Source organism: Electrophorus electricus, chromosome 2 (assembly GCF_041902795.1).
Source record: "Electrophorus electricus isolate QZ-2024a chromosome 2, ASM4190279v1, whole genome shotgun sequence".
In the NCBI taxonomy this organism is placed as follows: domain Eukaryota; kingdom Metazoa; phylum Chordata; class Actinopteri; order Gymnotiformes; family Gymnotidae; genus Electrophorus; species Electrophorus electricus.
In genome coordinates this window covers 41857676-41877596 of record NC_137498.1, presented here as the reverse complement: position 1 = coordinate 41877596, position 19921 = coordinate 41857676, and the positions used below count along the sequence as shown (strand labels likewise).

Genomic DNA, 19921 nt, shown 5'->3' with positions numbered 1-19921 from the left:
TATTAATAAAAATTAAAATAAAGCATTTTGGCACTTTAGGTCATAAAGCTGCATGTTTGTTCTGTCTCACAGACATTTTTTCTTTTGAAATATTATAGTTATTAAGTCCTCAGATAATTTTGCATAAACAGAAAACAGAAAATAGCAAAATACTGTATTTTGAACATCAGAAGGAGAGAATATTCATTATTTTCTGCCAATATTCATGAATGTTTTTATCTATTGCAAAAATGGCTGAGTGCAAAGTGGCAACTATGTTAGCAACAATAAAGCCATAAAAAACATGATTCTGAAGTTTCTTTTGCTATTCAAACATAATACATGTACCTGGACAGTTTATTTTGTTTTTGTTGTGGTTGACTGCTCTCTGCAAACCAAATTGCTCTTTCAGGACAATAATCAATCAATAAATCTATCTATCTATCTATCTATCTATCTATCTATCTATCTATCTATCTATCTATCTATCTATCTATCTATCTATCTATCTATCTATCTATCTATCTATCTATCTATCTATCTATCTATCTATCTATCTATCTATCTATCTATCCAATCTCACCAAACTGATTCATCACATATCCTTTATGTATTTTCAATTAAAAGAAGCTTGTTTAATCATTCATTCCTTCCTCAGTGCATTTTTGCAATACTACAGTTTAGCCACTAGTGCATTTTGCTGCTTGAACAAATTGTAAATAGTTCTTATCTAGTATATATGTGAATTTCTATTTTTTTACACTGTGCTTATTCTGTTCCTCCAGCAGTAAAATACAGATGGAAATGTTTGAAGTGGACTGGGATGAAGAAAATCTCCTTATACATCTTAGTATTAGTGAAAGTAATTTGTCTAATCTATCTTCAATGTAAACATTCCATGTGGCTTCATAGTGCATAATAGCTGAGCTACATCTCACAAACTAGGCTACATGGGAGTTTATTAAAATTAATGTTAATATTTGTAAAATCTAGTCACTAGAATGACTTTTTCATGCATTTCATCCACAACACCCCAACAATAAAGATATTAAAGAAACTTGGAATAGATCTCATAAAAAGGTTAAAAATAAACAAGGGGTAATTGAGCTTACGTCACTGAGTACACGTTTACGGTGTTAAATACTGTATGCTTCTAAAATAAAATATAGTAAAACCAAAACCTATGGGTCACTCTGGTTAGTTACCAAGAAAGAAACATCTAGTGCTGTGATTGAGAATGAACATGGTGTACGCCTACATATTCTGAAGATGGAGATACGATAACATCTTTTGATGCCATATTCATACAAGGGAGTCATTTAGGCCTACGTTTGATTCAGTAATAAGATGAGACTGAGGAGGGCGACTCAGTGATCTACTAACAGTTTGTTCTCGCTAATGATGACAAACTAACTAAAAAAGTGTCGATTTGTTAATAATACAACTATTATTGCAAAACGTTTTTTTTCCTTGACGTTAAATGCAACTGTGGCTATCCAAGACCACAAACTGTCGGCTATTCTTCAGATCCCCGGGCTTTTCTGAAATAGTAAATATTATTGCACGATCGGCGACCAACTCTCAGGACCAGTAAGCTTCGATAAAATAATGCTTTTGGTCGGACTGTGTTTGCTGCCACCTCGGACCTATTCTGCGCAGAGTGACGCGGCGAAGTGCGTCTGTAGCTCCAGCCCCACTCAGCCTGCAGGAAGTGTGCGGAGCGGACTGGGGGAGAAAAGACGGCGTCGTCGCTCTCGCTTGAACTGGGGGGCAAAAATTATTATGGCGAGCGAATGAACTAGTAATTTTGTGTGCAATCCGAAACGTCGTCAACCTGCTCGGTTGTTGTGCACATCTATTTGTCGGGTAAGTCGAGCATTTTATTTTTTATACCATCATTGAAATACAGCTCGTTTGCACAGATCTTTGTGTTGATTCAAAGCTTGCTAACTGGTCAGCTATCTTCTTTTAGCTAGCGTGCTAAAGGGGTAGCGGATCTACAACCATTTCCATAGTGATATATTATCGAGTTAGGAGGATAATGCCCTCAAGATAAAAAAAAGCTTTGAGCGACATCCGGATTTTACCTTTTTGTTATTTTAATGATTCCATTATATGTGGCCAGCTATATTTTCTACACCGTAACTTCCGTTTTTTTTCTTAGCATCGTGGGGGGTTGCTAGCTAGCTATGCTGTTAGCATAGTTAGCATAGCTAGTTAGCGGGTATCACTACACCCACAAAGCCTGCAGGGTGCTGTCCGGTAAAATTTCACATTTTAAGAGTATCTGCACTTAGTAGTTGCAACACAATGGAAAGGAAATGCGAAGCATCCTCTGCGCAAATTCTGTATTTCTAACGAATTATATTGAGATATTTCATTTTTCACACTTGACCTGGCTAGCAAGTTAGCCGACTAGCTAACGTGTTTGCACAGCGAATTGCATCCGACGAATCTCTAAAAGGAATCCTGTGGCTGGACATTTCCCTCCTTCCACGACGTACATGAACGTTAATGCTATTTGTTAAGGCGATTTTCGTTTTGTAAATGTACGATATATCCAGATTTCTGGTTTAGCTCGACGCATCGGCTCGACGCATCGGCCTTGACGTTGCCTAATTTGGGGAGTCGTCCATACAGGGGAAAATAACACGGAATGTCGGCGGCAAAGCAGGGCATCTGCTTTGTCCGAAAAAAAAAAAACAGTGTTGGCGGTTGTGAATCAGATAGATCAAGGTCACAATTAATATTTTAGGATTGCAAATAATATAGCGTTTGTAAGGTAATGCATGTTTCTGTGTCTTTGAGAATTTATATTCCGTTTCCGCCAGCGGTATACACGGTCGTTAAGAGTGTTTTTCCCGCAGTATTCTAGTGAAAAAACGGCGAGTGCTTGATGGATGAGTAACTTTCTGTATAATTTATTATTTAGTTATAATAGTTTACCCGAGTTTTAATGTTTCACAGCAAGCGCTCCATTCTATAATCTAAAAAATTGACCGTGCTAGTCGCTATTGAACAAATGAGAAAAGTAAACAATTGAATCTCCAGCCGCCAGTGCGCTTTTTTCATCTGTGGTTCGCGGGAAAGCACATTTTGAAAGTTAGACTTTCTGTCTTAGTGCGTTATCTCGGCATTAATATGAAACTCTTCGTGCTTTCAGATCACACATGTTTGTCAGCCATATGAGACATTTTAATCAAAAGCAAGTGTTAACGTTCTTTTTAGTTATAAAAGGTGATTCAAACCCCAGGTTTTAGTGTGCTTCAAACAGGAATGCAGGTGAATAGCATACTAGATAATGGTCCTTTATTAACTACTAATTACATTTATATTATTGGGGAGCTTTTGTAAAAACAAACTTTGTTGGGTATCTTGGCTAGCTAAATCTCCAATGGTTAAGATGTCTTGATAGGAGTGTTACCTTTTGTCTTTCCGAACCACACTTATGCTAGCTACATATTTCTGTAAAATTGTTAATTAATATGTGACTAATTATTGTGAGAGCAAATGTTCACAATGAAATGAATTGAAGCTAGTTTAATCTGTAACATCACCTGTATCTTCCTCAATTAAGCAGACAAATTTGATAAAAGTTTGGAATGGTTGATGCTCATAGTTAAACCAGTAACTCAGAAGGTATTAAAAGAAGAAAGTTGTTAAGTTTACTTTTAATTCATGCTTCTCTTTATTTGTATGCTATTGTATTAACCTCTTTGATCTTTTAAACTGTTAATGGGTTTCATTATATAGTTTCACAAGTCTAAAGTCAGAATTCTTTGGCTCTTGGATTAAACGTATTTGCCCATTGCTTTGCCACTCAAAATGTCTTGTCTTATACACAGATTTTGCATTTAAAAAAATGTAAGATGAAAATGCACACATCTGGATTTCTACAGATGTATATCTCTCAGTATACAAAATAGTGCCCCCCCTCCACAAAAAAGCCCACACCACCTGCATGAATTTATACACACTCAAAGCAGACAGAATAACAATATCCCACGACCTAGAATTCAACTGCTCATTCTAGCACTGCATATAATTTCCTTCTGAATGTAAACAACAGATGACGGGCGACGAGAGTGGAAATATTTTTGAGAAGCTGGACCCATCTGGCGTTTCGCTACGTGGATCTTGACATACTTGATGAGACTAACGCATCCAGATGGTGTGGAGACAGAGTCCACAGGTCAAGCTGCATAGCCTGAGGGCCTGGGGGGGGGTTTTCTGCTTTCACAAGGCCCACCCCCCTCGCCTTTACACTGCAGGCTGGATGTGTGCGTCACATAGGTGACATTACATCTGGAACACTGGAGCATTCCATGATGCTGTATTGTCACCTGCTATGTTTTAGCTAGGAATCCTATAGTTTATTTGGCTGTAACAGCAATATTAGAAAATGTTTAATTTTCAGCACTCCATAGTACTTTATTTATCTGCTGTTTGTTTGTTGATTTAATAAATCCATGTGTTTGTCCACATGAAAATATAAAATGGGTTTTTGTCATGTTTCAGGTCACATAGCTGTTGCAACTTGTGGTAATACAATAGCAGTTTTTTCTTTTTTTCTCTTTTTTTTAAACCCCCCCCCCCATGCTGCCATAGATGGCCTGTCAGCCATTTTGAGTTAAAAGGTCTCACAGTGAGATGTGGTACAACCTTGGCCCTGAATTTCACATTTAAAATTCAATATTTTTTTGTTCAACAAACACTTAAAAAAACCTTACAAATTAAGTACATAAAATGGCCTGGCCAAACAACCCTATAGGCTCTGAGGGCATCAGTGTATGTTGTGGGTGACAGCAGCTTCAGATATTTGATCTGGAAAGACCGTGACTATAAATGCACTGCAAAGGAAGAACCATCACAGGATTCGTCATTCTCTGAGCTTCTTCCTTAAAAAACAAAACCATGCAAAAATAAACCTAGTTTGGGAAAAGGAAAAGTGTTTTTGCCCAAGGCCCTGACTCCCAGATGACACAGGACATTATCACTCACTGTGTTAAGGCCTTACCCATCTTTACCCTTTAATAGGCTTTACTGAGGAGTAATGAAGCAGGGGCTTTTAAGGGGTTATGTACATTTAAAATTAACAGTGGGGGGTGTAAAAAGAAGCTTGTTATCTAAATTTTGATACTCTTGACATTATGGCAGCTATCATGTTCCATTAATTAAAATTATATCCATAAATAAAAGCTATTTGTACCATAAGCCATTTTTGAAGTGTTTTGCAGTTCTCTGTTTAACTGAGCAGAAATGCTCTAGCAGTGTTTCCTAATCCAGCCCTCAGGGACCCCCACACGACCCACATTTTTTTTTTTTATCCCATCTTCCATCACAGCTCCACCAGGTACTCAGATGTGCTGGGAGCTGTGATGGAGCTAAGCTGTGGACTGGATTGGGAAACAGCATCACAGGACTTTATGATGAAAGTACGTAGGCTTGGACTTGTGTATTCAAATGTGAAGCTTTGGGTTTGGACATTCTTAAAGCTGTTTTAAAAGCCTGCTTTTATTAATTTTTGTGCAGTCTGTTTCAAGCAGTTCAGTGCTGATGTATCTTATCATCGCCATTCAAGAAAAACCCAGTTGCTTTCAAATATCAGCCGTCCCAAGTTTGGTAGGTTCATTTTCCTATAGCATTAACAAGACTAGTATCAATTCTAAGTTTAATTAAATGTTTTTATTGGTATCACAACAATAAAAATATAATCGCTATCCTAAATGCTGAAATGGTGTGATATTTTAGTTTTTGAGTTATGTTGCTCATATCCTTTGAAAACCTAAGTTGGTAAGGGCGTCATATTACACTTTAAATCATGTGAAACACGTACACCGATAGCATTGAATTGTTGCTCATTATTTATAATTTGTGTTTTCCCATAAATCTGGCAATCGATGAAAGTTGATTTAATAAGTATTTACAGGAAACAAGTTCATTGCAATTCACAAATGCACAATTTGTTGTGATGGAGAGAATTCTGGAGGTTGTTAAATGAGTAAAAGATATTTGGGAGAGTAGTTCTTCAGACAGTGCAGATAAATACTTATTTTTGATGTTTTTGCATTTTTTGTTCATAAATAATTCCTCACATATTTGGAAAGCTTTAAATGAATGTAATTCAATTAGTTTTCAACAAATGTAATGCAGCTCTGGGTAATTCTTGGGGTTAAAGCTTCCTATGAGTAATGCACTCTGACATCAGGTAGGTAGGTAAGTAGGTTCTGATTCACAATGCTCTTATGGTTGTATTTTAATGCTAATCGTCAGGTGTTAGCTGTATGATATTGTTAACAGAGCTGCCAAGCTCATTGGGTGAATTTAACTGGCAGGTAAGTTACCATGGTTGTTGGCTAACCTAACTAACCTAAGTAGTGCTGACTTGCTGTATGAAACAGTAGCTACAGTTATTAGAGAACGGTATTAAGACCTCATAAACAGGGAGAGGCAACTTTTATTCTTTGCTCTTATATTCCCCAATTATTTGCAGAACAATTAAAATTCACAGAGACTTGCAGAGATAGGGCATGTAAAATGCCCTGCATTCTGACAGCTAAGGACAGTTAAGCTCCCTGGCTTGACAGCTGTGTTAATAGATCTCCTGCAAGGAGATTCTGTGAGGTAGCAGAATGTGTCTGGAAATTTGACCTCAAGCCTTTTTCACAGGGTGCAAGAATTTGCAGACAGATAATGACAGAAATGTATGCATAACGTATTCATTCATGCTGCAACAAGAACTGCTAAATATGAATGTAATTGTTATTGAATGTGGTAAATCAATACTGCTTTTCATTTCTAAGGTCTGACCTGTTGCAAGTTATCTGTGGTGTTCTGTGATTAGAGGACAGCAAGTATTTTCCAATGGCTGACATGTTAATATAGAATTGTTAATCCTTTCTGGACAAAGATTAAAAAAAGCAAAGCTTTAGAGTTTCGCCTTCAAACTGTACTTGCAATTCATCATTTAAGTGTTGACTCTTAAGATTTGCTACATTCCTTAAAAATAAAGAAAAAATTGGAAATGTAAATGTACTTTTACTTGGATTTGTAGTAATGGTTTTAATTAAATGTTAGTGATTTTTCATGCAGATATGACTACATATATTAATTTTTTCCTGGCCACTTAAACCCATGTAATGATTTAATGGGGGCAGGGGTAGCTCAGCAGTTAAAATACTGGATTAGAAGGTTGCGGGTTCGAGCGCAACCATTGCCAGGTTACCACTCTGGGGCCCCTGAGCAGCGCCCTTAACCCTTGTTTGCTCAAATTGTACTTGGTCACAATTGTAAGTTGCCTTGCATAAAAGCTTCTGCTAAATGCTGTAAATGTAAGTGTGTGTTGCAAGCTAAATCTCAGTCTCCCTCATAGCATTTTTTTCTTTACCAGTTCATTTTTGATATCAGACAGTGACACAATATGAAGTGTGTTGAACTGAAGTTTTCTAGGCCTTATGTGCTCAGATTAATATCTATAGTTGTCTGGTGCTGAAACCAAAGTTCACATCCAAATATCTGTGTCTTTTGTGTTCAGGTGCAAATAACGCAAACTGATATCGGCTGGATCCAGATGATGACTGCGCCAGTTTTATTTTATGAGGATTGTGTGCAAAGATGGTAGACTACCAGTACAGCAGCAAGCTGGCAATATATTTGACATTGTTTAGTGATCATCTTTTAGAAAAATGGCTGTTACTTTTCTGCTTAAGACCAAAACAAACTCAATGTGATTTAATTGGGCTTTCTGTAGTCACTAAATGTTTAAAGTTTTTAATCAGTTATTTAATTCTGAATAAAATGGCGCTTCCAGTTGTTTCCTTGCTAACTGTTGGTCATGTCCTGCAGTGCTATGTGAGGGGCAAAATATTCTGTTAAACATTTGCAGAGCTGCTTTAGGGGACCTTTCGTGTTTAAAGTACGTCAGTATGACCCTTATTGTAGCATACTACATACCAAGGCTGAACAATATATAGTTTGTTAATTGTTATTGCAGTGTCGTCCTTTGCAATTCGAATGTCCCAGAAGACTGAAATATGCAAATGACCCCTGTTACAAATCACATAACACTTTGCATGCCGTGAGTATCCTGTCCAGTCTTGTTCTGGCATTCCAGATGAGAATTGTTTGGGTTTTTCTCTGAATCATGGCAACATGATTTAAGTAAAGTAACCATTTAACCATCTTATATCAAGGGTTTACCTCTTAATACTTTGTAAAGAATGTCACCATTGCAATATAACATATAGTATAATCACATTGAAGTAGTATTGTTCATGTTGTCTGATGTATCGCATAACTTGGTAAATATGATTCCACTTGTGTTCTTTGGGGTCTGCTTTGATTGAAGTTGTTTTGATTAATTTTGTTAAGTGGTTCATCCCAGCAACTTGTGTGAATTATGCAAATGTATTTGTGGATAGTGTTCAGTTGAGTTTCACATAACAGAATTTAGACTTTATCATAGGTTTGTTTGAAGGGTCTTATTTTGAGCGAATGGTGCGGTTGAATTTTTGTCCCATCAAGCTCTAAGATCATTGTTGGGTGATGTTGAATTTCCTGTTATTTACCATGGATTGTGTGTGTTTGTGTGTTTCATAAATGGTAGCGCAAAAACATAAAAGATTGTGACTTAAAAGTGAGAGTAAATGGAAAAATATAAAATTTGTTAATACATGTTAATTTAGGCCGCCATAATTAAACTAAAGAAATCTTGAATGACAGCTACTTTTTTTTGGTTAATTTGCATTGCATTACAATCAAGTAGATTGAGACATTTAGTCAGTGGGAGTGTTGTGTGTCTTTTTCGATGCATCAGGCATTTTGGTGCATTTTGAGTAAGCCAGTGTTAAAATTCAAAGTTAAAAATTGATTTCTGCTTAGACCTATCTAATGTCTCACAGCTTTTAAACATGTTATGACAACACATTTAACAAAATATTATGCTTGATATTCATTAACCATTTCCAATATTTTATAAATTTAATTATGCAGTATTTTTTATTAAATAAATTATTATTGAATTTGTAGTTGTAGATGTTGATAAGACAGATTTCTATAAAAAGAATTTCTATAATGAGAAGAAATGCTTTCAAAGTCTGAAATAGGAATACATCAAATATACACTTGGGCGGGTTGGGGGTGGACAGTAACATAGATCATAACTTTCTTGGAACAGTCCCCTGGTCAACAGTGTTTAGATTTAGTTGTTTTTTATTATACAAGTTTTAAAAAATTTTTTTTAGTTAATTCTGTAATAAAGGTCTTTCACCTTTGATGCCCAGTTATGAAGTTCATTAGTCACTTCAATATTTGTGATTAAAAACTCAGATTGAGGTATTAATATGCATGTTCAGTATAGTGATGGTTCTTTTATCAAATAATATGAACAACTACATGTCAGTGTGACTATATGCATTAAAATAATGTTTTGATATCTTTTTGTCTCTTGTATTTTCTCAGCTCCCATCTGGTGCTCCTCATCTGTCCAGACGCTCTCTGATCTGCTGGGACCGAGTGGAATTGAAAGGCTGATTGGAGAGAATATCTGCCTCCCAGGTAAAATGGCTGATACCACAGAAGCAGAGAGCTGAGCATCACACATTGCCCCCTTTCTTCTATGTTCGAGGATCATTTTATGTGGACATTTCCCCCTTCCATTTCAATTTTCTCATCATGGCTATGCATGATATGAACCGTGCCAAGGGTTACCCTTGCAAAGAATGCGACATGATATGCCCAAGTACACCTAGCCTCCTGGAGCACATGAAAGCCCACTATCACCAAGAGGGGAGTGGCAGATTTGAATGTGAACAGTGTGGACGCATTTTCAAGCATGCCAGTAGTTTGGCTTCCCACAAAAAGTCCCATGAGATGGGCTCTTTCCAATGCCCAGTGTGCACCAGAACATTGCCCAATGCGGTGGCGCTGAAGAACCACCTCCGCATTCACACTCTGTCTCCTAGTGCACAAACTGAAGAGGAGAATGAGGATGGTGTTGATGAAGATAGGGATTATGGTTTAGCACAAGATCTTTCTGACACAGGTTTCCGGGGCCACCTGAACAGCAGCGGAATGATGACGAGCCATGACCACGACAAGCAAAAATCTCCAGGATCCGAAGATGCTTGGGACAGACCCTTCAAGTGTGACCAGTGTGACAGGACCTACCGTCATCATGGCAGCTTGGTCAACCACAAGAAGTCTCATCAGGAAGGCACTTACAAGTGTACCATCTGTTACAAACAGTTCAGCAACCTGGCTGCCCTGAACGCCCATGAACGCACCCATTCAAAGTTTAAACCCCCTGGAATGTCCATGGGAAACCTTGTGCCTCAGGTGTCGTCTGAGCCTCGACCACCTGCCCCCCAAAATGATGACCTGGCAGCCTGCTTTTGCCACCTCTGTCAGGTTTCCTTGCCCAACAAGAGTGACTTTCAGGAGCACATTCTGTTGCATAATGCTGCATCGTCTTCGCTGGGTTTGACGCGGAGCTTCCCTGGGATAGTGCCCCACAATCTCAGCACTGTCCGTTCCCCAGCAGTCAACCCTTACACCCCAGCTCTTGGTGATCCTCTTCCACTTCCTCCTTTACCTGACAAACGTTATGATCAGATGCTTGGCCCTCCTGTCAATAATCCAATCTATACCTGCGCTTACTGCGGGGCTGGACATCCTGACTTGGAGAGCCTGAAAATTCACTACCTAACCCATGAACCTCATCCTACAGCACATGCTCAAGAGGGCCCCTCTATTCTAAATTCAGATGGCTTGAGCTCCAACTCCCAACCATCTGTATCTTCACCCAGTGGGGAATCCCGGTCCCAGCAGCAGTCGTCATCCATTGATGATGGTGACCGCAGATTCAAGTGTCAAGAGTGTGGGAAAAGCTATCGGCATGCTGGGAGTCTTGTCAATCACAAGCGCTCCCATCAGACGGGGCATTATCAGTGCACAGTTTGCTGTAAAGAGTATCCTCACCTTGCAGCACTTCACAGCCACCTACGCAGTCACAAATCACGCCCGAATTCTCAGAGTCTAAGTTCAGAAGGTGACTGGCTATCTTCTGAGCCTATGACTGGGCTAGACTCACAGCAGAGCTTTGTGCATTCTCAGGATCAAGAGAATGGTGCAACAACTCCCATCTCGTTACCTGGCAATCTCGGTGATGCAGCCCACTTTGTTCCAGATGGTGGCCATAGCAGTGGCCTGGATTCACTGGAATTCCATGACCGGTTTGATGGCTCTCTTGCTCAGGGCAATTCCGGCCACTCTCCTCTGCCACAGAATCATCGCCAGGCAGATCGGCATATGTGTGCCGATCAGGGCAATATGTCCAATGGGTACATGGGCAACATGGGCTTCCACAGCTCAGGGGGTGCGTCTTTACCAGCTGGCAGTGCCAACCTCAAAGAAGGCAGCCGTCAAAGACGTGGACACGATCAGTATGGAAGTGGACAGGGCAGTGGCAAGAGAATGGAAAGCAAAGAGGATGACGGAGAAGTTTACCAGTGCACAGTCTGTGGGAACCATTATGCCAGTCTTCGGGCTCTTCGTAGCCACCTACGCAGCCATGGCGTGAACCAAGGTGCAGGGCCCTCCTCTGCGCTGTCCCCCATAGGTGAGCAGGAGTGGAGAAGACGGCAAGAAGGTAGCGAGGTCAACCTACTGATCTGTAGTACCTGTGGCCAGAGTTTCACCAGAAAGCAGGACCTGCTCAATCACCAGCTGGTACATGGACCTCCCCGACCGGATGGATCCACACAGGGCTTGGGGGGCAGCAGCTCTAATGCTAATGGCAAAATGGATGGAAGGAACCACATTTGCGTTGACTGTGGCATGTTCTTTGCAGATCGCCATCATCTGATCACTCACCTGTGTCCAGGCAAGGCACGAGGCGGAACGCTGAACAAAGACATGAATGGAGCTAAAGGGATGACTGGTGGTGCTGGGACCAGCAGTGGTGGTGGCCCTGTGGATCACCGGCAGATGACTGATTCTGATGATCGGCCACACAGGTGTGACCAGTGTGGAAGAGGTTACAGGCACCCTTGCTCCCTTCTCAACCACAAGAAATCACACAAGACTGGGGTCTTCCGCTGCCTTGTCTGCCAAAAACGCTACTACAACCTGCTGGCTCTCAAGAACCACCAGAGGACTCATTTTGACTTAAAGAGGTTAGCCAGCATTGCATGTGCCCTATTATACTCTAACTGTATAGTACTCTTTGCATACTTTGACTGTGTATGTATCATGAGTTCCCCACTTGTGATAATCCAGGTCATCACTGAAAAAAATAGATTTGAATCAAATTGTGAGTGTTAAAGCAATGTGTATAACTCATATTTTCATTAAAAAAAGGATGAGGGCAACAGTCATTTTCTCTTTCTCCCACACATGCACACATGCACTGAATCTGTACTTCATAACATCTGTCCCATTTGAGCTTTTTTGTGTAGTCATCTCTCTATGTGTAAGGTCCATGCTACGTGCACTGCATTGTTGTTGTTCCTTTTGCTATGGTGAATTTTGACATTGCCCTCTCATCTGTTCTGGTTTTGTGTGTTTCTCTGTGTTGCAGGCACAAGTGTGAGGAGTGCGGGAAAGCCTTCAAGATTCAGAAGCAGCTCATCAATCACCTCCGCCTGCACGAAGAGCACAGAGCAAAGACTGGGGTTCGTGACCAACGCGTCCAAAGCATGAACCAACACAATGGTGCACGTTATGAGGGGGGGCCGTCTCAGATGCAGCCGATGAGGATGGGAGACCCCAAGATTCAAAACCCACAAATGGGCCCCAATTATGGCCAACCTCAAGGCTTTAAGAAACCATATGCTGGGGCAAGGGCCCAGCAAGTGGATGATGGTAGTGGCCGACGTCCATTTGCCTGTGACCAGTGTGGACGCACTTACCGCCATGCCGGCAGTCTGGCCAACCACAAGAACCTGCACAAGATTGGCGAGTATCACTGCAATGTGTGTAACTCCACCTATCCAAACCGACTGGCCATGAAGAACCACCTCCGCATGCATTTCGCACTCAAGAAGTACACCTGCACTGACTGTGGCAGGGGCTTCAGGAACCAGAGACAGCTTGAAACGCATACTACCAACCAGCTCTGCAAGGACCTTCCTGGTCCCAGTGTGCAGCCCCCGCCGCCCCCTAGTTACGAGTGTAACGGTTGCTCTGAGGGGTTCTCCACGGCTACAGAACTGGCCTCCCATAGTTGCAGCGCCCAGCTCCCTTCCTCCTCTGCCTCTCTAAACAGCTCCACGCTGAGCATGGAGACAGGTGACCTCGGTTCCCCCGAGCGAGAAGAGCGACCCTTCGCCTGTGACCTTTGCGGCTGCTCATACAAGCATGCCAGCAGCCTGCTGAACCACAAGAACACGCACAAGACCGGCAACTTCAGCTGCTCCTACTGCGACAAACCCTACACCAACTACATGGCACTACGCAACCACATGCGCATCCACACTCAGAAGAAGCGTCACATCTGCTCTACCTGTGGGAAGGCCTTCCGGCTGGCACGCTTTCTCCGCAACCACCAGAGGGTCCACGAGGAGGGCCACACCCGCTTTGGCTGCCCCACCTGTGGGAAGAGCTTCCAAGGTCGGTCGGGCCTGGCCAGGCACCGCTGCGGGGACAACCAGGTAGGCAACGAAAGCGGGAGGAAGGCCACTTCAAGCACGAGAGAGGGAGAAGAGTGCCGGTTCACGTGAGTTTACGTCTGTTGTTCGTGATTCTTGAAGTGAACTAGTAAAGATCACAGGTTTTTACATGTCTATTACAGGTATATGATCTCCAATCCGGCTTCCTCGGGACCATACGCGTGCCGGAATTCGGATTTTTCTGAAGTTTGGACAGTATGATTAGTGGAGACCAGATAAGTTACCCCCCTTTGCTTTCAGTTAGCATTATGCTTTAGAATATTAGGCTACCATGATTTATTAGGTAAACTATGTACTGAATAGTTAGATGTGTTTTGTGTTGTGATACAATAAAGACGGATGTCTCCCTCAGTCCCTCCTTATTGTTGTCTCATTGATACTATTTGAAAAATTATGTGGTGTAGATTGCTGCTGTCAGAACTTAGCACTGTTTTTCATATGCTCATGTGACTAGCTGGTTAAATGAGAGAGCTGAGACTATTTTAAACCGATGTGATGGTCCCAGGCATATTGGTTGTTTTTGGCCTGTCAGCAACTAGCAGACCTCGTCATGGGACTTAAATCTTTGTGTTCCCTATCCTAAAATATTAGGAGATAACTCTCAAAGTTTTTAAAATATATATATAAAAAATCTTGTTCCTTAAAATCTACATACTATTACACATCGTGAATGTCATACTAACAAATGTACATTTTAAAGTATAAAAAAAAAACCAAAACGTTTATAGTAATACTTCAGGATATACAGTTTCTCATGACCAGGCTGGTGTTCAACAGGCTGTAACCAGTGCTAGCTTTGACGAACCATATTAGCAGTTTCAGTTAAATTGATTGACTGCCTTGTCAACGCCAAACAGAATGGGTTATTTATGAATTATGTTGGTAAAAAATCCATTCGGTTCCTTGCTTGGCATATTTTTTTAAGTTCTTGTCCAGATTTGGACAGTATGTTTTGGCAGCTGGATTCAAGATCATATACCTGTACTGACCTCCATCTAGTCCTTCCTTATTTTAGTCAATTCTGAACTTTCAGAATACTTACCTTCACATTAATCTAGGTCACTAATAAGATATTGTATAGAATGAAATGGTGAAAAAGAGATTTATCTTTTTTTCCTTCCTGTGTCTCGTCTCCACAGATGTGAGCAATGTGGCCGATCCTACCGGCATGCTAGCTCTCTCCTGAACCACAAAAACACCCACACAGTTGGCATCTACCATTGCGCCGTGTGCCTCAAGACCTACTCCAACCTGCTTGCCCTGAAGAACCACCGCCGCATTCATTCAGAGACACGCCGGCACCGCTGCCCAGAGTGTGGTAAGGCCTTCCGTGTCTCCTCCCAGCTCCAGAACCACCGTCGCATCCACCAGAAGGAGCGCGAGTTCGCCTGTACACTCTGCCAGCGCACTTTCCCCAGCCAGTCCAGCTTCCGCCTCCACCTGGAGATGCAGCATGGACGAGGTCAGAAGTCCTCGCAGCAGCACCAGCACCACCACCACCACCACCACCAGCAGCAGCTGCATGCGGGGGCTTCGTCTGGTGGTGGCTCTGACCTGAGCTGGGGCTCAGGCCTGGACCTGACGTTGATGCAGGCCCAGGGGCTCGACCCCAATGGTGTCCCCAAGCATGGCCCGCCCCACCATGGCCATGGCACCGGGCGAGCCACCGGCCACCAACAGCATCACCACCAGCAGCAGGTGCAGCGTATCCACGGTGACACGGGATGCAAGTCGCACGTGTGCGACCAGTGCGGGCGTGGCTACAGGCATGCCAGCTCCCTGCTGAACCACAAGAACAGTCACAAGGCGGGCACTTACTTCTGCAACTCCTGCCAGAAAGAATTCACCAATCTGATGGCATTCAAAAACCACAGACGCATCCACACAGAGCCCAAGCGCTACCAGTGTCCGGATTGCGGGAAGGCCTTCCGTGTCTCCACCCAGCTCATATGTCACAGGCGCATCCACACCAAGGAGAAGCCCTTCTCGTGCCAGCAGTGCGACAAGCGCTTCTCCAGCAAGTCCAACCTGCGGCACCACCAGAAGGTCCACTGGAACAGCTCGGCGCCCACCAGCAGTGTCACCATGGGCGCCGCCAACTTCTTGGGTATGCCCTCTGGGCCCTTTATATAAGTTATGGTGGGAGTTGGGGAAGAAGGACTGATATTGTTGTGGAGATTTGATGCCAAGGCTTCTGGAGGTGCCAAAAACACCCCTGTCCCCATTCTCTCACTCATCAGTCATCTCTACTTACCCTAGTGTATGAGTTGTGGCTGTGAGTCTTTTTTAATTTATTTTTGTTTTTGTTTTTGTTACATTTTTTTTAAAACTCCCCCCTCTCTTTCGCTCTCTCTCCTTCTTCCATTGAGCAGGTTGTGTCTAGGTTTAGAGGACTTTCCCTTCACCTCCCTGCATGTTCCCGAAGACTTTGGACAAAACAAGGATTCAGTAATGGATCAGGACATCATTTAAGACTGTTAGTCATAGGCTTGTGTGGCATTTGTAGCCCCTCTCTCTTGTTTGTCCTGATAGGAATGTGAGTCAGTGCCCTGCTAAATTGATCCCTCCCTAATCATAAAACCTTCAAAGATTAACCATTTTACACCGCAGGTGAGACTTGATTGGTAGAGGACTACAGATTTCACGTTTCATAATTCTCTTCATGATACCACTTTGAGCAGGGTTGACAGGAAGGGAAGAGAAAGTGGGAAGAAGTTCTGATCCAGTGTTGAGAGAGGGGTCACTGTAGCTGAGGACAGAGGTTTCATCCCATGTGATTTTTACCCCCACTGCTTAGGGTCAGAGCAGTAAGTAAAGGTTAGTGAGAGTCCCATCTGTGGTCTTGCATATTAAAATCATGTCATCCCATCTTCATCCTTCCCTTGGTCACCTTAAAAACTTTCAATATTTTCAATTAAACACAACTGACTGTTGAACTAAAAAAACAAAAACAGAAAAAACATTTAAAGATGTGTAGGAACTAGGTTGGACAGTGAATAGGTCGTATTTGAAAACTGACTACAGCCGCCATGTTGTGTAGAACTCTCAAAGGTGTTCTTTTTTTTTTTTTTTGTTCTCACTTTTGATGTTCTAATTTTTTTCTAACTTGTGTGTTTCTTGCAGCACGAAGATGAGCTTCAAACCTTATTATTCTGCAGATGACAGCATTGCGCTAAACGGGTTCTCTTCTTTGCGGCATCATATGTGTGTTCCCTCCTATAATTTCAAGATGTTGCTCAGAACCCTTATTTTCAAACACTGCGCATTAACTAGCTAGTGTATAGAAACAATAGGTTGTGCTTTGAAGAAAAAAAGAAAGAAAAAGAAAAACAGGGGAAAATGTATATTAATAGGCTTGTACTGGCATTTGGTTTACCTTGTATTGTATCGTACTTCTGACTGTATTATTTACAGGAAGACTTTTATAAAAGATCACTGTAGTATGCATTTTATTTATATTAACCCTTGTAACCGAAAACGCTAGTTTTAGGACTTCCCTGTTGTAGGAGCTGTTCCAGACACCTCTTTCTGTCTGTCTGTCTCTCTTTCTATTGCTCTTTTGCTCTCTCTCTCGACCCACGAATTCCTTATGACACGGAGTCGAGGATGACAGGACTCCTAAAGAACACTTGTTATAGTGACTGTAATCGCCATTTTTTTGAGGGGGGGGTCTCCATTATTTGTTTATGCTTTTAAGACTTACTTTCCCTTGTACAATAGACAGGGACCTGTAATAATGTGTGTTTTTGATTGCAGTTCGATGAGTGTAAAGATATCACTGTATTGTTCGACCCTCCTCATGTGACATCGTGACGATCCCCTCCCTCCAAAATCCCCCTTCACATGTCAAGATTGGATGTGCCTCAGTCTCATGCTATTAACCTCACACTTTTAAGGGATGGTTTTGTGAAAATTACAATCACTTAGGCAATCTTATTTTAACATTTTTGTTACATCCTTATGGTATCCCTTCTATTTATTAGTATCTTCTTTTTATTTAATTGCATTTGACTATTTCAAGCTCCTTGAACCTATAATACCAGGGACCTCTGGTGCTAGTAAGTCCATGTATTTGGAGTGAAAGTGAAGTTGTAAGGAAAAGTGATATGACTAGAGCACAGGAAGATTGTGTGTGTGTGTATATATATATATGTTCCTATAACCTAAAAATAGGGTGGAAAAAAAGTCTAAAGTATATAACAAAACTAAGTGCGTTAATTTGGGAAGGATTGACTGAACGAATATAAGAATTATGTAAGTTTAACCTTTTTGTTTTCCCTCTTTCATGCATATATATGTACTGCTGACTATACACTTTTTTTAAACTACATTTTGATAATTCATTTCCTAACAGAACTTGTTTGGATTATAACCTTAATGCTCTCAAGTAATGAAAATAAATAGCTGGTAAAAAAGGATTTGCTGCATATTTGAGTGCTAGTCTTGGTGTCCTGTAAGTGATGACGTAATACATTGTTTTATTTCTCTTTTCCTTTCCGAGCCCACATTGAACCACCATCTTTCATTTTGAAAAAAGCCATCAGAACATACCAGAAAGAATTTAACTTTAAGCTTTGTCAATTAAAACTCCTTGTAGGGGGTAGGTTTGTTTTCTTTGGTCATAAGTCAGTGTGTTTTGTTGAAATGTACAAAGATGAGCATATCATTAAGATCTTTTATACTGTCCTGAAATACTGTCAGCCTTTATAACAAGTGACCATTAAGTCATTGTCCTCAAACGATTTTAAAATGGCTTTTGGCACAAATAACCAATATACATTTCATACAATTTAGATAAGTGGTTCTTCATTTTCACATTTTAATTCGTCTGATTACACTCCTTTTGGTCCAAATCAAAGCAGGACTGTCTTCTCTGTACAGGCCTTCTCGTTGATATTGGAGGAAGTAGTTATGCATGATATAGTATGTTCTGATTTAAAATCTCATTGAGTACATATTCGAATTATTTTTAAAAGCTGGGGAATGCAGTGGGAAAATCATGTATAAAATATAAAAACGTATTTAAACGTGCTGAAATCCAGTAGGCGTATTTCATTTCCACATACCTTGCCAATGAAAAATCACGAACAAGAGGTCATTGATTGTTTTTCCTTTAACGCGTTTGTTTTTGCCCACCGTGCTGTTTTTGGTTGACCTACAATGCTTCTTGGACTGTATAAAAAGAAAATCGGTCGTTTATCACACTGGTGCTGTTCTACTATTCAAAAGAGCATATTCAATCATTATCGGATAGCTAGAAGCAAACTTACATATAACAGCCAAGCAAATATAAATAGTGGCATATACGCGATCCAGTTTCAGATCGTAACTGGTGTCCGACGTGTCCGATTTTAGTGGTCAAAGTCAAACGCGGGACAAGACACAAAACTGGCCCTGTGGAAAAAAACTGAAGAAGCGATGAAAGGATTATAACACAGGTTTAACGGGCCACTGCAAAGGTCAGAACAAATGAAAGTCATTACAGCTGGTCATCAGCCCATGGCCTAAGGAGGAAAACTAGGTTGCGTTTTACGCTGGTAAAGTGAATTAAAAAAAACCAAACAAACCGCAGCTTGCTATTTATGGCGAGTTCTTTTTCTTCGTGCTGTTTCCGTTTTTTTCAGCGGTACGTATACGCATCACAAACTCGTGTTTCACTCAGTTGGGCTCGTCTCCTTCGTCCGCCATACTAGTCGCTGCTACTGAAGCTCAGTCCCTGGCTGCCGTGTCGGCGTGACCCGTCTGTAAGATAATGCTAAGCATTTTTTCGATAGTAAAGACCAAAGAACACCGTCCTAGGGCTTTTTAAAAATTTGTTTGCTCCCTCTAAAGTAAAGTGCGCACTTGCTAACTCTACATTTCGCTTTAAATCACTAATCGTCATGCCAATTACATTTGACTGATAGCACAATAAAGCGCACTGATTAAGTTAACTGTTAACTCACCCTAATTAAAATTCACAAAATAACTAGATTATACAATTTACAAGCGTCGCTTTAGAATTACAGGTGCTTAGACGATATGTCATTTTATATAACATTTCCATACACATGCTAATTTTATGAGGGTCATTTAAATAGCCAACATACAAATACTATATTTTATTAGCAAATACTTCCTTAAGTCTATCTATTTGTGTTGTGGATGTTTGTTAGTCAGTTATGAAGCAGCAGGTTAAAATTCCTGTGAGGAAAGTTCATTCATACTCTGTGGAAAAGATCTGTTTATCTGGGCAGTTATGTAGGCCACCACACCTAATGTAGAACTGCTGCTTT

At 41.1% G+C, this 19921-nt stretch overlaps 1 protein-coding gene across 9 annotated transcripts; it reads left to right on the top strand.

Annotated features, from left to right (window-relative positions):
* The first annotated feature begins 1361 nt into the window (after window positions 1-1361).
* On the top strand, window positions 1362-18064 carry si:dkey-89b17.4 (zinc finger protein 646). Of its 9 annotated transcripts, XM_081704195.1 has the most exons (7): window positions 1368-1845; window positions 5324-5414; window positions 5512-5601; window positions 9439-9534; window positions 10022-12152; window positions 12557-13693; window positions 14786-18064. In XM_081704195.1, exons 5-7 carry the CDS (start codon window positions 10051-10053, stop codon window positions 15777-15779), a joined length of 4233 nt encoding a protein of 1410 aa, XP_081560321.1. In that variant the 5' UTR covers window positions 1368-1845; window positions 5324-5414; window positions 5512-5601; window positions 9439-9534; window positions 10022-10050; the 3' UTR covers window positions 15780-18064. The 9 variants fall into 9 exon arrangements, 8 of the variants coding, with proteins under 8 accessions (XP_026871890.2, XP_081560302.1, XP_026871889.2 ...); XM_027016088.3 differs by having other exon boundaries at window positions 1363-1845; window positions 9439-12152; XM_081704199.1 differs by lacking the exon at window positions 5512-5601.
* Window positions 18065-19921: the final 1857 nt, after the last annotated feature.

What these genes read in the sequence shown, in the direction of transcription:
- si:dkey-89b17.4 (XM_027016087.3), top strand. Translation starts at nt 9,652, where the DNA reads ATGGCTATGCATGATATGAACCGTGCCAAGGGTTACCCTTGCAAAGAA. An exon ending in ACTCATTTTGACTTAAAGAG is followed by an intron (nt 12,153 to 12,556) that starts GTTAGCCAGCAT and finishes TCTGTGTTGCAG; the next exon opens with GCACAAGTGTGAGGAGTGCG. An exon ending in GGAGAAGAGTGCCGGTTCAC is followed by an intron (nt 13,694 to 14,785) that starts GTGAGTTTACGT and finishes TCGTCTCCACAG; the next exon opens with ATGTGAGCAATGTGGCCGAT.